The sequence below is a fragment of the Schistocerca serialis genome, chromosome 3 (assembly GCF_023864345.2).
Source record: "Schistocerca serialis cubense isolate TAMUIC-IGC-003099 chromosome 3, iqSchSeri2.2, whole genome shotgun sequence".
In the NCBI taxonomy this organism is placed as follows: Eukaryota; Metazoa; Arthropoda; class Insecta; order Orthoptera; family Acrididae; genus Schistocerca; species Schistocerca serialis.
This window is the reverse complement of record NC_064640.1, coordinates 420433607-420450329: the sequence shown is the minus strand read 5'-3', so window position 1 is coordinate 420450329 and position 16723 is coordinate 420433607. Positions and strand designations below refer to the sequence as shown.

General features: G+C 39.7%; 1 protein-coding gene across 1 annotated transcript in view; it reads right to left on the bottom strand.

The window, feature by feature from the left end:
* The window catches only part of LOC126470297 (polyadenylate-binding protein-interacting protein 1), a 134676-nt gene that overhangs the window by 63258 nt on the left and 54695 nt on the right, over positions 1-16723 (bottom strand). The window contains exons 5-6 of the mRNA XM_050098058.1: positions 13849-13958; positions 6961-7162 (exon numbers count right to left, since the gene is read on the bottom strand). Coding sequence (XP_049954015.1) covers positions 6961-7162; positions 13849-13958 — 312 coding nt within the window. The remainder of the gene's footprint in view (positions 1-6960; positions 7163-13848; positions 13959-16723) is intronic.

Sequence of the window (16723 nt, the reverse complement as noted above, 5' to 3'; positions counted from 1 at the left end):
TTTACAAATCACACAGCGTCAGTAGTCAGTGTGCTCGGTTCACCTGTTGAATTCAGTTCTGCCCACGTGCGGGGCAAAGTTTTATAAACTGACAAGGTAGGTAACACTCGTGTCATATTTCATTATGCATAATATCGAGGCGCAGCCTTATTTACATCCATCGTTCCTATTTCTCCAATAAAGGTTGCCCACCAACAGTCACTGCGACTGTGCCATGTCGATTGGTTTTCAAGATAGCTGGCTTTCAGATCCAGCATTCAAGGACTGGTTGGTGAAAGTACCCACAGACCTTTATAGTGCTAAATGTGGATTATGTCCAGGGACCCTCATTAACATACGTACTATGGGAAGATCGGCTCTTACAAGTCACATGACAAAATCCAAGAAGCACGTTGTGAAAGCAGCTGCCATGAGAAGCACAGCAAGTTTGTACTTCTACACCACTTCAACCCAGCAAACAGATTCTACTTCCACTACCACATCTGCGGATTCAGCTGGGTCAACAACAGTGGCGTTGGCCGCTGGAATCATTGTGCCTCCGCAGAAGGAAGTCACTGCAGTGTCAAAACCAGGGAATAAACTGAGAGGAATTGATCGGATGACAATAAAGGACAAAGTAACAAAGGCGGAAATACTGTGGTGTTTGGTGTTTGGAGTGCATTGTTTCACTAAAGTCACTGCGTAGTTCAGCAAACGACATGTTACTTTTCCCTGCAATGTTCCCCGACAGTGAAGTGACCAAGAGCATGCGTTTACAAAAGGACAAAATCGGTTATATCGTGCAATATGGACTAGCCCCCTTCTTAGAGTCTGAAATAAAAATCTGACCTCATAAACGCATCACGGATTGTTGTTTGTTTTGACGAATCCTTAAACAAGATCTGCAAAAGAATCCAGATGGACATTTTAGTGCGTTATTGGGTCATTTAAAAAAAAAAAAAAAAAAAAAAAAACCACCTAGTGTGCACCCGTTACTACGCATCGGCTTTTCTAGGCAGTTCAATGGCAGCTAAGCTACTCGAGTCCTTCAAGAAAAAAATTCCCGGCAAAGCAATGAAAAAACTTTTACAAGTATCGATGGACGGCCCTAACGTCGCGTTCTTAAGGGAACTTCAAATTTTTTTAAAAAGAAATTGAAGGAGTAGACACTGTTTTATTGGAAATTGGAACGTGTGGGCTTCACGTTGTTCATGGCACCTTCAAGTACGCAATTCAGGAAACACAGTGGATGATAATTCAGTTTTTACATGCCTTGTACAATCTTTTTAAGGATGTCCCTGCCAGAAGAGCTCTGTATATTTTGACAACGAAATCGGAACTGTTTCCCTTAAAGTTTTGTGTGATCCGATGGCAGGGGAGTGTGTAAGTTACTGAACGAGCTCTAGTAATGCTTCCGTTTCTGTGAATATTTGTTGCAAAGCTGGAAGAAAAAAACAAACCAAAATGTGCTAGCTACAAGGTAGTGGAGGATCACCTCAAGGACAAGCTACTCGGTCTGAAAATTGCTTTTTTCAAGACTCTTGCTGGAGACTTGACACCTTTCCTAAAGGATTTCTAATCTGATTGGCCGCTAACACCGTTCCTCCACTCTGCTTTGACAGAGATAATGGAGACAACGATGACACAATTTGTCTAGCCGACTAAGATCTCACCGTCAGTTAATTTGGACAAAGAATCCAATTTTTTTGGGTGTGAACCACATCAAGATTGGGTTCACCGTCAAGAATGAGTTCAGAAAGTGCAGGTCTGTCACAGCCCTTGAAATCGTTAAGTTCCGGAATGAATGCAAAAGAGGAATGATCAAGCTCGTGTCAAAGTTGATGCAGGAATCTCCCCTCCACTTTAGGTTGACAAAAGCTGTAAACTGCTTTGATCGCACAATAGTGTGTAGGGAGGCTGGTCCCAAGAGATCTCACTCCTGTCTACAGATTTTGCTGGAGAGCAATTGGATGGACGGCAAATGTGCCAATGAAGCAGAAGCGCAATACACTTCTGTTGTAAAGAAGGACTGCAAAACAAAATTCGAAATATTCAACAAAAAGGAGCAACAGCTGGACGAGTTCTGGATGAAATGTCTCAAGAACCAGAATGCAACGCGCCACAAGCTGCAGAAGGCAATGGAAATCGCACTCACTTTGTTGAGCAGAAGACTGGTGTATGATGCAGTTAAGACACACAGCGGAGTCCAAGGAGTGCCTGTAACAAAGTCCCTTATACACTCTGTAAGAAACTCACGAGATCGATAAGCTGAAGACCTCAAAAGTCGAACTGACTAGTCATCCAGGAAAAAGGATCATCTGACTAAAAAGAAGATTGTTGACGCAGAAATAAGACAGCTTAAAGAGAAGAAGGCAAAACTTGAGGGGACCATTCAAAACACTCAGATAGAGCGAGAATCTATTACAGAACGAATCAATGCTCTCACACACAGCTGCAAGTGAGTTATTCTCCGAAGTCAATTCCTAAATTACAGTATTTGTTGTTAAACATGGTACATCCTTCTAAATTATTTGTTGTATTGTCTAATAATAATTAAAATATTTCTTTAATAAAATGTTTTTAAAACAAATGAATATGATAGCGTTATTTATTTTAAACTGCTAACTCCCACAGATGTTTAAATATACATTTCAAACAATAACTTTCGCGATTCAAAAATATTTGAAAAATAAACTTAATTTAAGAAATTAAGTATTAAAATAAAGACCAGAGGTAAAATTAAGAAATGTGAAAATCCGAAAAGAAAAGACTGTAAAAATGCACAAAATATTTTACGGAAAAAATCTCTTATTATTCTAAAACGAAAGAAACTAATTAAAGGTCTTTAACAACGATTGAACCGCAAGCTTTTGTATTTAAATAAAAACAATAATAAAATCAGAGAAATTGGGGAATGGAAGAGTTAAGAGACATACTTGTCCTTACTGAAAGCAAATTTTAGAGCGGGGTATATAGCAACTGCGCTCAACATAGGTTTTCACTCTAAAACTGGACTAATTTCGTATGAGAGCAAGGTACGGATGTCCCGTTACCTGTCGCTTGACTGGTGCTGCCTTCTGTTGTCCATTTATAGGATTAGTTAGAATGAAGTAGTAGCAAACATGAGAGCTGTTCATAGACGAAGAGATAATTCACCGGCAAAAAAAGAAAAAAGCAGAAAAGAAGCGAACTGCTATTGCTCTGCATGTCAGAACACTGTCTCTTCTGTACTATATAAAAGTCTAAGTGTTCTGGCATGAATAGACTTGTGACATTGCTCAGTAACACATTATGTACTTTTTTGAAGGTCAATTATACTTTTTGCCACTGATTGCATAAATTTTTATCTGTGAAAGAACAACATTAAATACGAAAACAAACTCGAAGCTCGGTCTTTCTTTAGTGTGTGTTACACGGTAAGTCATATCGAATACAAACGTGCCGGTAAAATTTTAAATAGTGGCGTAAATGACTTAGCTTCTGGGCCCGAAATTTTTCAAATGGCTGATCCTCAAAGTGTTACGTTTTGAATGAGAGTTATAATGCCCTGTGATTTAAGAAATTCACTGCACATTCTCAAACGTAACATAAATCATCTTACATGGAAATTTACTTTGAAAGTATCGCTCCTCAAGCCACTATTCGTAATATTTTCCAGTGCTCTGTTAGAAATGTAAACAACTGTGACGTCACACACATCGAATGCACATTAGTCTTTACGGACGTACTGCATAATCTTCGACCTAAAGCCTTTGACACTTTTCGGTGTCGGCAAACTGGTCTGTGTATTGTGTAAATTACCCATTTTCAATGCAACTAAACTTTTATTTTGGTGTTATTCTCTGATTTATGTTCATTGCTGCAGTATTATTCAGCATTAGTGGGCTAAAGTTCTTTGTCAGTGTATCAGATCTCACACGTCAAACCTACAAAAATTTAACTGAAATCTAAAACAACGAAAAATCCCAGAATTCTAAAAAATTCCCGATGTTTTTCCCGGATGAAAAAATTCCCGGGTTTTTCCGGATCTCCCGGATTGTATACACCCTGTAAATCATTTTTTGTGGCTATGCAAGGCAGTCACCAGGATGCTTGGTGTTCTGCTGTGTAAAAGGATGAAACAGCAACTTCCTTTGAAGTAGTGTCTAGTTTTTGAAACAGTGGCTTTCCAGTAGCTAAAAATCATATTCTGTGCCAAACTTGATATCTTCTATAGCAAACAGAGTTCATAAATTAGCTGATAGTTGCTATTTTCTTAGTTAAAAAGAAATTCTTTCCCTATATTAAACAGTTAGATCACACGCAATTCGTATACTTCAAAATTTAAACAAAACAGTCTCACATGGAATCAGCGGGTTCGGTTACAGCTAGGATAGTGTGTCATGAACAACATAACAAAAAATCCATACCGGTGGAGTGTGTTGGAGAGGAGGTGGGAGGCACTTAAGAGTCATTTTTTATTTTTCTCTCAAAAACTGTAGCTTCTATCGAAAATGTTTCCTAGTACAATATTAACATTTCCTACAGAAGTAGGTCCTATTCTTGTTTTCTCTAGAACTAATGATTTCCACATTGCAGGGGATAGAAAAATCACAGACTATTAAATTAATGTTTCAATGGTATAAATTTGATGTTTATCTTTGAGCAGAGTGGGTTATAAACAAATATTAAATGTGTGTACCACATCTACACACAGTAGAGCCATATTAAGGGACAAATTGTCTTCTGGGGTGTAACAGGGTGAAAATGGGAATAGAGAGGGGTGGGGAATGTGTAGGGTAGAAGCGTGTGGGAAGGAAGGTTGCCAGATTGTGTTCATGCACTTGTCTCCTTCATAGGTCTGCAAACTGAAGATCGAGCAGGTGCCCCACTCAGTCTACCGCATTTCGTCACAAAAAGCAGTTACATGGTGTTTCACAAAGCTATACTGACCCTCCAAAGCGTGCCTTATGAATCACTGGTGAAGCAGTGTGGAGACACGCCTGCAGGATGTTTATTTTCCACAAAATGTGTTGAACCTATGTGGTGTGCAGATATGAGTTATAAACAACACTAACACAAGCACAAACATGGACAGAAAGTACACAAATCTCTGTACATTGTTCTATACTGCTAGAGAGGAAACTGAATACTAGTCATCCTTTACGGTATTTGTAGTGTTCTTCCAGGAAAAGCAACTTCTCCCCGCTATGAGTGCTGCTGGATTTTTGGTTTACAGACTATGCCTCCCCAGTATTTGCGGTTCAGTTCTCTAATGTGAGTGGACACAATAACTTCCCTGAGTTCACGTGTATATAGAGGAGTTTTTTTTTAGTTTACAAAGCGAGTACATATTTGCAATTGTTAAGTGAAGAATTACATAAAAAACCAACAGCTGGAAATGTGCAATATTTACCACACTGACAAGCCTGTCTCAAGTGTAACACACTGTCAATATGTATTCAACAATGTCACTTTCCTTGTGTCCACTATTACTTTCCAGAATACTTTCCACAACGTGAGGGGTATCTGCTGCATCACACCAGCCTCTGCTCTCTTAACACCTGAAGAGACCCAGAGGCTTAAATTGCATCCCTCTAACACCCAAGCAGGTCACCTAATTAGAGCAAATTACTGTTCTAAACTTTAACATGACCAGTCCCATTCCATCACACACATTCACACCAATCTTGTAAGACGTACTGTTGATGTATGGCAAGTGGCTCCACTCTGTGAAGCCTGCTCAACAAGTGCCAGGAATTCTTGAATGGAAAAGATTTATGCAGACTATCAGTAACACAACGGTTAAAGACGTGCAGAAACTTCTCATGTCGTTCAGTACTTCACTACCAAGTGGCAAAAACACAATTACATAGCTTTGCAACACACTGTGAATGACAGACAGTGGCAAAGTGTCACATTAACCAATCCAATCACTTTCCCACCAACACTACATAAGTCACTGACAACATCACACTACAGATTAAACACTTCTCAGCCACTTTTTACAGGTACGTGTTTTACATAAAAACTTACTTAGCATTTGCAAAAAGTATTAATTTAATAAACTACAAATAACTACTGCATAAACACAAGCTCAGTTACGTTATTTTGTCTGCTCATAAGAGAACTGGATAGGAAATGCTGGAGAGGTATTGTCTGCCTGTAAACTGAAAATCAAGACATGGTCATAGTGAAGGAAGCCGACTTTCCTGGAAGAACAGTACAGCTGCCATAAATGATGACTAAGAATTGGTTTCTCCTCTACCTGTGTGGAACAGTGTGCAGAGATTTACACAGATTTTGTCCATAAGAGTTATTTGTGTTAGTATTAGTAATTTTTATCTCTATTCCATCTAGCATTAATGCATTTTGTTGAAAGTAAACAACCCTCGGGTATATCTGTGCACTGCATCGTCAGCGATTCATAAGGCATGCTGTGAAGGGTCAACATAACTTTGTGAAACATCCTGCAGTTGCTTCTTGTGCCAGTTTACCGATCTGTGATGCAGGGAAGTGTGATAACACAACCTAGCCACCAATCTTCCCTCACACTTCTACCCCCCCCCCCCCCCCCTTCCCTCCAATACTCAGTTACACACCCTGAACACAACTGATCCCTTCATAAGGCTCTGCTCAGCTGTAGTACACACATTTAATATTCATTTTTAACCCACTTTGCTTGAAGATAAACATTAAATTTATACTACTACAACAATATTTTAATAGTATGTGATTTTTCCATCCATGGCAATGAGGAAATTATTAGTCCTAGAAAAAAAATGAATAGGACCTTTTTTTTGTAGGAAATCTAATGTAATTTAATTTTGTATTGGGAAATATTTTTGCTATGAGTTTCAACTTTTGAGTAATTCGAGAAAAATATAAAAAATGATCTTTTAACACATGCTACTGCTCCCCTCTTTCACCCAAGTGTGGAGAAAACATCCCCATTGTTTCCTATCCCTAATAAATAATATTTGAATTATGCTGTGTACTTACTTTTAACGTCTGGCATACACGCTTCACATTTTCCGGCATCTCATTGAATAGCAGAAGATCTATAATGTAACAAATTTCAGTGCAAAGAAAAGTTTCCCCTTCAAGCTGCACAAACAGCTCAGCCAAAAACATCAGGAAACCACGAAGTCTCTCTGGATTTTCATGAAGCAGATCAGTGGCCTTTTCTCTTTCTTTTTTCAACCTGAAATTGCACAAAAAATATTAAATTTCATTTAACAACAAATTTAATGTAATAATAAATGCCCTAAAACATAATCTTGAATTAACGGATTTAAGACTTATTCACTAAGTACAAAGCAGGACATACTGGAAGAAATACTGAACATATAATATTAATTCTCCACCTCAGGACACCCTAGTCTTTAAGTTTTAAGGATTTGAAGACTTTCACTGAACATCAGTTTTGGCAACTGCTTTACGGTTAAACAGCACTAGTACAGTTCCACTTTTCAATCTATATTGATTTCCTCTTTTTTAATGAGAATTCGTATCCTGTAGCAACATACAGGGTGACAATTATTGTACTGTATGGAATAAGAGTTGTAACTTCTGAACTGTTTGCGTTAGAATGTTCAAACTGCATGGTTAGCATGGGAATGGTGTGGTTTGCTTTAGTGATGAAGTCCACTTTCATTTGGATGGGTTTGACAATAAGAAAAATTGGGGCATTTGGGGGACAGAAAATCTGCATTTCATGATCAAGAAGTCTCTTCATCCTCAACAGGTGACTGTGTGGTGTGCAACATCCTGCCACAGAATAACTGGTGCAACATTCCTTGATGGCAGGATGACTACTGAATATTATGTGAAGGTTTTGGGAGGCGATTTCATCCCCATTATCCAAAGAGATCCTAATTTCTACGAGATGTGGTTCATGCAAGATGGAGCTCGACCCAATCAAAGCAAAGGTGTGTGAAGTCCTTGAAGAGCACTTTGTGGACCGCATTCTGGCTCTGGGGTACCCAAATGCCACCTGCATGGGCCGTTATTGGCCGCCACATTCTCCGGATCTGAACACATGCTACTCCTTTTTGTGGGGCTATATTAAAGACAAGGTGTAAAAAAAAACCACCCTCCAAAACTATTGCTGAGCTGGAAACAGCCATTCAGGAGGTCATCCACAGCATCGGATGTTCTGACATTCAGTGGGTCCTGCAGAATTTCACTATTTGTCTGCATCACATCATTGCCAATGATGGAAGGCGTATCGAACATATCATAACCTAAATCCGAGTATCTGTAGTGACGTTTACATGTTGAATAAAGCGCGTGCATACTGTAGTTTGTAATGAATTTACTTCCCTCCCCCCCCCCTCCCCCCACACAGTTCAATAATTATCATCCTGTATGTCATAATGAAACCTTCTGGCAGATTAACACTGTGTGCCAGACCGAGACTTGAACTTGGGATCTTTACATTTTGTAGGCAAGCGCTCCTACTGACTGAGTTAACAAAGCACAACTCACACCCCGTCCTCACAGCTTAAGCTTCACTTCCATCATTACCTCATCTTCTACTGTTCCATAATCATAACTTTATTTACAAGACAACTTTTGAATGAATTTCAAGAAAAAATTGTCAAATCGGTATTTCAGTCCTAATAATTTATAAAGGGTTAGAGGAAACAGCAAACACTTTTACAACTTTGCTCATTGGATTGGGTGAGGGGGTTACGGACAAATTGTAATAAAGACATCAGCTACTGGTTGGACTGCCTTACTGGACATTCAGAAGCTTCTGATGACCACTTATTTATTGCAAATATCTCTTCCAGCTGAATTGTCAATGCTGGAAGGGCTGTGAGAATATCTGCATATGGACTGATTGCAGACATAAGTAACACAGTTGCACCTCACATGTTACTGAATAGTATATTTGTAACAGGGTACACACTGGTATTCTATGGTCACAAGGTCATTTTCATACACGTTGTACTACTAGCTATCTATCTGCAGCTTCACCTGCATATAACACATACATGGCACGTATGTCTCTCTCACTTTCTGCTGTTTTACACCACGCAACACCAGAGAGGAAATCTCTTATCCACCTGCCTCATCACATTCTCTTCCTGTTCCACCTGCCCACTATCCCTCTCCATCTTCTATCTGCTCCTATATCCCCCCCTCCATTCTCCTCTCCCTGTCCATCCCACACTTCCCCTCCTTACCCTGTCCATCCTGTAGTCCCTAACGTCCACTCCCGTCTCCTCCGCCCACCTGTCTGTCCATCTTGCTTCTGATCCACTATTCCAATGAGAGTGGTTCTTACTCCCACAGAGCTCCTTTCCAGACACCCCTCCATTTTTATACATGTAGATAATTAAGAGCAGATAATCATGATGATTTAGCTCTTTGTATCCTGGATGGTAAGACTAAATGGCTAAGTGTCACAACAAAAACAAATGTTCAACATTTAATTCTTAATCTGTACTAGGACCCCTTTCTATCACTTACATCATTCATTTCTGGCAATTACCTCTATATGTGGGAAATGCCACATTGCAGGATAGCTCTGAGTACTTGTTGACGTGTGTGTATATCTCCCTATAAATGACTTGATAAGTCAATTCGGAGGACGACGGAAGTATTATGCCTAGTTAGGCACTATGGTATACAAATGAATCGTTGGACTGAGTACAGCTTTAACACTGTCCAAGACAAAAAAGATAATGCTTAGAAATGTCTGTATGGAAATCAGTTTGTTTTCTATAAGTTAAAAATCAACTTATGTTCTATCATCTGCTCTAATTATGAAAGGGTTGGGAGATTATGAGCAGAAAGTAACTTACTGGTTAGTTATCAGTTACTACTATACAATTTTATAACATCTGCAATGGCCGATGTCAATGGATGTATAATTTTTTTCATATACATTACCTATATATACTGAATGCCTTCTGGATTTCTGCTAATGCTGTGGTGAAAAACGAAGGCTGCACAACTAAATTGTATTCTGGTTCCCTGCACGATACAAGACTTAATTTTCATACCTTTAGTATCAAAAAGTGGACAACTGCACAAGTATGTAATAAATTGGCTGTGGATCAAACTACATGGCAGCTGATTACTATACATCTGTTCAGACCATAAGAGTCTTTACAGGAAGAAAATTAAAAAAAAAAATGCATGTCAGAAAGTACCACAATACATTTTCACTGCTATATTTAACAGCAGATTCTCTCTAAACTCTCGAAGGTCTACTTGTAATGACCATTCAACATGTTGATACAAGTTGTTACTCAGCAATTAATTGTTGTTGTTACCTTCAGTCCTAAGACTGGTCTGATGCAGCTCTCCATGCTACTCTATCTACAGCTTAGTCAATCCACTTTAATGAGGGACTTTTTAATTTGCCATTTTAAGTCAAACACATTTTGAAACTTTTCTTTATAGATGCTGTCCCAAAACTACATGTTTATGGAATGTAATATTTACACCCAAACTCACCATTTCAAACACTTTATTCACAAATGGTTTTCACCATGAATACAACAGAGCACTAATGATTTATCAAACAGGTTTTAATGGATGATTTTCATGAAGGCAAATGTGTGTCTTAATGAGGGTGATTGTGCAGCAACTTTATACAAAGGAAAAGTTGCTGTTACTATATGTGCAATTTGAATAATCTACACTGTCTGACAAAAAAGTGAAGCACCCAGATGGGGAGGTGGAAACAAAATGGATCTACATGTATTGAGAGAGCATGTGATGCTATGTCACCGATTACAAAACAGAGTTAATTTATGAAGAACTTGGCAGTAGAAGCCCGCTCGGTGTTAATTTGCACCCCCTCTGGCATGTACACCTGCACTGATTCAGTTGGGAAGGGTGTTAAAGCCATTGCATTCTCTCTTAAAGCAAGCTGGACCACAACTGTTGCAACTGGTCCTCAATATCTTTGATACTGGCTCCAGGAAAAAGCTGACATCCCGACTAGTGCCACACATTCTACCGGGGACATAAGTTTATCTTATTGACCCTGAGACTGCCTAACACCACACAAACTCCAGAATGAAATTTTCACTCTGCAGCGGAGTGTGCGCTGATATGAAACTTCCTGGCAGATTAAAACTGTGTGCCCGACCGAGACTCGAATCTGCCAGGAAGTTTCATATCAGCGCACACTCCGTTGCAGAGTGAAAATTTCATTCTGGAAACATCCCCCAGGCTGTGGCTAAGCCATGTCTCCACAATATCCTTTCTTTCAGGAGTGCTAGTTCTGCAAGGTTCGCAGGAGAGCTTCTGTAAAGTTTGGAAGGTAGGAGACGAGGTACTGGCAGAAGTAAAGCTGTGAGTACCGGGCGTGAGTCGTGCTTCGGTAGCTCAGTTGGTAGAGCACTTGCCCGCGAAAGGCAAAGGTCCCGAGTTCGAGTCTCGGTCGGACACACAGTTTTAATCTGCCAGGAAGTTTCACCACACAAACTGTTCACGGGGATATGTTCCCTGTGTGAATGAGCACAGTCTTGCTTACTAATGACACAATGACACTGTTGCAAGAGAGGTAACACAAGGAAGCACAATGTCCAAGAGTATCGTTGTGTCGCCAGAGTTCCTTAATTATTACCATCAGTGACCTGAAGTCATACCCTATGGCTCCCCACAGCAAGATTAGCACTGCTGTGCACCTCCAAAACAATGAAAGAATGGCACCTCCCTCCAGGTTGCCTCCATAATTCCTAACAATGGTATCTGGGGTAGTGAAGAACTGCAATTCATCGCCGAATAAAATGAGACACCATTGATCAGCAGTCTATGTTTTCAGTCATGGCATGACTCCAAATGTAGCTGTTTGTGGTCTCATGTTAACAGCAGTCTATACATCATCATATGGTTATTCCCTAGGCTGGCTGCTGCTAGCCTACCACCAATGGTGTGGAATGACACAATGTTACGCAGAGAGTATTACTTGTTTTCGGATGGCAAGTGCAGGTGTGAAGGAGTTAAAGCGCTTGTTGCACAGTACAGCAATCAACCCTTGTGGTGGTCATACATGGTTGACTGGAACTTTCACGAGGAGTGTGCCTTCATACTCCCACGCAGTTCAATATCTGGCCACTGTCACATCCAGATGTCCCACAAATATTGATATTGTACAATTTGATCAGCTGGCCAAAAGGAGCTCCACAATGATGCCCCCTTTCAAATGCTGTCAGCTACTTGACAGACATCACTCAACATCCGATGCTGTTCACATCCCTTATCTGCCCTACCAGACATGGTAAGAACACTAAACAGAAACAACACTAATGCACAATGGTGGCCATCCTACCTGACTTAGACAACTGCTACACTAATCATTTAAATATCCACTGATGGTTTGTATGTGTACAAAGTTACATTGATGTCCGTCTTCTAGGTCCTTCACTTTTTTTGTCAAGCCGTCCACATCAGTTAATACAGAAGGTGTGATTAGTTCTGCATCATATCTGCACTAGACTGAGTACACCATATCTTTTATGAGGCTATTTCATTGCCACACAACACCGTGTCCAATTTAGCTCAACACAAGGTACAGTACAAAATAATTGCTAATAAAAGGTAAACTCCTCTCTTTTCATTGCAACATTTTAAGAGTAACACAAAGTACAGAATGCTGAAGCACAACAGAAAATGAAAATAGAGACATGTTTAAACTGAGGAGAGCACTACGAAAACAGATATATTGTGATAAATACACAAGCAAAAAATAGCTGCATTAAGAATGTTTTAGCTATCTTAGGCTATATTTCACGAACAGATAACTGTGAAAAAAGGGAGGAAGAGGGTGTATAATGTTCTCTGGATGGTGAGATCACTGTAAGCAGCATGGCTCAGGTTGGAGAAGAGTGGAGTATAAAGTCAGTTGTGGCCATTTTGAAGGAACATTTCCAGCTTGCTTTGGATGACCAGATTGGCATTTGAACCCTGCTCCTCACAAATGCAAATCCAGTGCCTTAATCACTATGGCACCTTCCAAAGTGCCAATGATTAGAGAATTACAGATAGTGGATAAGGAATGGGAGGTTTGAGGAGAATGAACTGATCATAGCCCTTATTGAAAATGGCAACCAAGCTCTAGCCCCCATTGACTAGGAAAACAGCACATAACATGTATCACTGGTTTGGCTCAGACCCTATGAACTAAATGAACTTTTGATGAGAAAGAACACTTACCAATAGCAAAGAGTTAAATCTACTATTATAGTCAACGAGGTGTAGCATGAGCTACGACGTCATAATGCGCAGTTGTCACATGCTGGTTTTGTGCAGCAGGAGAAGAATTAGACTCAAACATGATGTGACAGCCGCACATTTCACAGTTTCACTCCATTCAGAAAACAGTCCATCAGTTGTGCGTTTATTACATCATTCAGTGACTCACTGCTTTGTTCAGTGATTAAGAATAAAACTGGTAGCAAAATTCTACAAGTTTAGAGCTAAGCAACTGTGTACAACTTACACAAATTCACGAAGAACAAGCTGATGCAAACCAGCCAGCTAATCTGAAAAGCATTCACTTGTGTGTTACTGTAGCTACAAGTGTAATCAATAAACATTTTGAAACACTGTGAGTGAGGGTGTTGGGGTCTGAAATGGGTGGTTTTGATAATGCAGCATGTCTCTCTCTCTACTCCCCCCCCCCTTCCTAAATCTCATCAAATGAACTTGCATTTCAGATATGGAATACATGAGACTAGCTCTGAATTACTTCTTTGTAAACACAATTAAGTACAAACATGACAGAAAACAGTCAGGAAGTAAGTCACAGGACAATATCAGTAGTGATGCTAATTGAAGTTGTTTTTACCTTTCCTGATAAATTTTGAACAATTTTATTTTAATTCTGGTCTTATACATCAACACAGGTGGTATTTTACTTACTCGGAATTTAAACTGTCCCAAAACGTATCTAGTTGCATATCTTGACATTTTTTGATCAATGTGCTGCAAAGCCTTGCACCACTGTACCTAAAATTTGGTTGTGTGATGGACTGGAACAAATAAACTTCATTAATAACAGAAATATATATATATATATATATAGGAATGGTTATCAGATATATACCACTTTTCTGAACACTGGTCAGCAGTTAGTAACAGCTAGCAGGGAAAAAAGTGAACACTGTAGCTGGAAGCTACAGATTACACAATAATTTGTATTGCACATAATGAGGAGAGTTCAGTAATAAAATTTTCTTGTGTTTCCAACCATGTTAAACGGTTAAATACTCACAAGTTTTCCAACAAGTGCTCCTTGGCCACTATCAAGTAGATAGTGACTTGTCACATGGTTACTGCTGTCATCCATTTATAGTTGTGGTACACTACTACCTGTAATGTCACTAGAGCCCTACCCAGCCTTAAATGGTAACTTTTTTGTTGCACACCCACTTCAACCTTCTGACGGCTGGGTCCCAAGCTGTGATCGGCTACAGGTCACCATCTCTACTGAGAATATCATCAGATATTTCTCTCTCTATTGATTCTTTTATTATGCTAGCTGAGAAATCACTCTTCCATTTAATGGTAGCTATATTTGCAAGAGCAATTTGAATCATTTTTCTGGAGAATAAAAATTAAAATGTTGTAGGGAATTGGTGGTTGGAAATCCCACAGGGTGGATTCAGTCACCTAGTGAAAAGGCTGGGCTGTTCTCCATCTGCTCACATCAGCCCCTTTCCTTGCAGGTACGAGAGAGTTGTGTTGTATTTGTGCAGTGCAGCTTAACAAACCTATCCAAGGGACCAATTACCATCAACAGTGTCACAGGCCATCACTTCATGAGACACTGTGGAGAAGTTTGGAATTTAATATGGGATATTGGTGCAAAGCCTGACGCTCGGGAATTTCACACACCTCCACAACCACCCCCTCGCAGACCAAATACTGGCAGCAAAATTTCATGCAATACCTGGATTCAAACTGATCTTTGCTACGGAGGTGGGTTTCCAGACGATGTTCTGCTCTTGATTGATTTCCTGAGGTAACACAGGCCTCTTATTCTGTATGGTGCTTTGAATAGTGTGCATAGTCTGCCTCTCTCTCTCTCACACACACACACACACACACACACACACACACACACAATTTTGAACATCTTCAGCTTTATAAGACCTACATCACCTTTCATGGATCTCAAGGGTTGTCGCATTTTTGCTAGAGGCCTGAAGACTGAACTGATTTTATGTATCTCTAGGAGTAGTCTAATCTTTCATGTCAGAGCAATGTTCACGTCATTCTTGGAAACGGGGGTGAGGGCTTCTGCTTATTGAAATGGCTTGTAAAATTCGTCAGCTGTCGTAGTCATTTTCCTTTAATACTTCCCCTACATGGCTCAGCTCTTGCAGTGTGGTTTTGATGTCTGAGTACCACTGCATCGCCAAGCTATAGACTCTTTAAACATCTGGTCATCAGCATTACTCCACGTATTTGTCATCGTGTGTACCGTATCTAGAATACAACTGACTGACAACCAAATTAATATTTAGCACCTTGTAGGGAAAACTGATGGGCAATTCTGATGTGTTATAATTTATATGCATTCTTATCAAAGCCTCTATACATCTCCTCATTCAAGGAAAATGACTACAACAACAGACAGATTTCACGAAAGACACATAAGCAGAAGGCCTCGTCGAGGAGGACATGCAGAAGTTTCCATTTTTGCTGTTTTGTGGCATAGTGACAGGAAAGATTACCCAGCTTCAAGAGAGGTATAAAATCTATTCAACCTTTACGACTCCACAAAAAAAAAAAAAAAAAATTCTTGAGGCCTATTAACAATGATTTAGGCCTCAGAACAATGAAATTTCAAAAAATAATATGTGGGTGTGGACAGTTTCAAGTCAGTCAGATTGTGCAGACTATTTAACAGTGCCATATAGAATTATGAGAGTTGTTTACACCTTACAGTATCCTGAGGAAACATCTGTAGCAGAAAATGCTCAAGAAAATAGACATCGAATAGCATTTGAATAGATGGTTTGGGACCCAGCAATCTCAAGGCTGAGGTGATGCGCAACAGTAAATTACCTTATAAGGTATTGGACTGGGCAGCTATTACGTCACAGGTGGTAGCACAGCTATTAAGGTACGAACGTAGCAACTGCATGGCAGCCACCACTCGAAATGATCGAGCCACACTCATCTGAAAGTTTGTGGATATTCAACCACTAAATGCAGCTGGAAGCTGAAAATATTAGTTCATACTGTCGTGAGATCAGGTATTTGTACAAGTGAGTTCAGTTCAGAGGTGCTCTTCCTGACGTAGAAACTCAACAGGAACTAGTTTAATTCTGACAATATCAATGGTTATCAAATCAGATGGGGTTTTGCAATTCTCTTTACTGATACAGTTTTCTTCACCTCTTTAATCCAATCTGGTGGTTTATTAATAAATTTTCTTTACATACAGTGTATTTGAGACCCTGTAAAGGGACAGTTTCCAGCCTTTTAATTGGAGAATTAATACCCCAAAACATTCATTTACTATCTATATGACTTTCTTGTGTGTGGTGTGCAGATGGTGGGAAGTGGTGGTGGTGGTGGTGGTGGTGGTGGTAGATGGGGGAGATGGAGGGCGGAGAGATGGGAGCAAGAAAATAAACTGGTTCCATATTAGCAGACAGGTAACATAGTGTACCACCACATAACTCAGGAACGAACATTATACTTTACTGTTGATTAAGGTATATCAAAGTGCATAAACAAGAACATGCTTGATACACCAGCTAAACCCGCTGGGTAGAACAGGTGA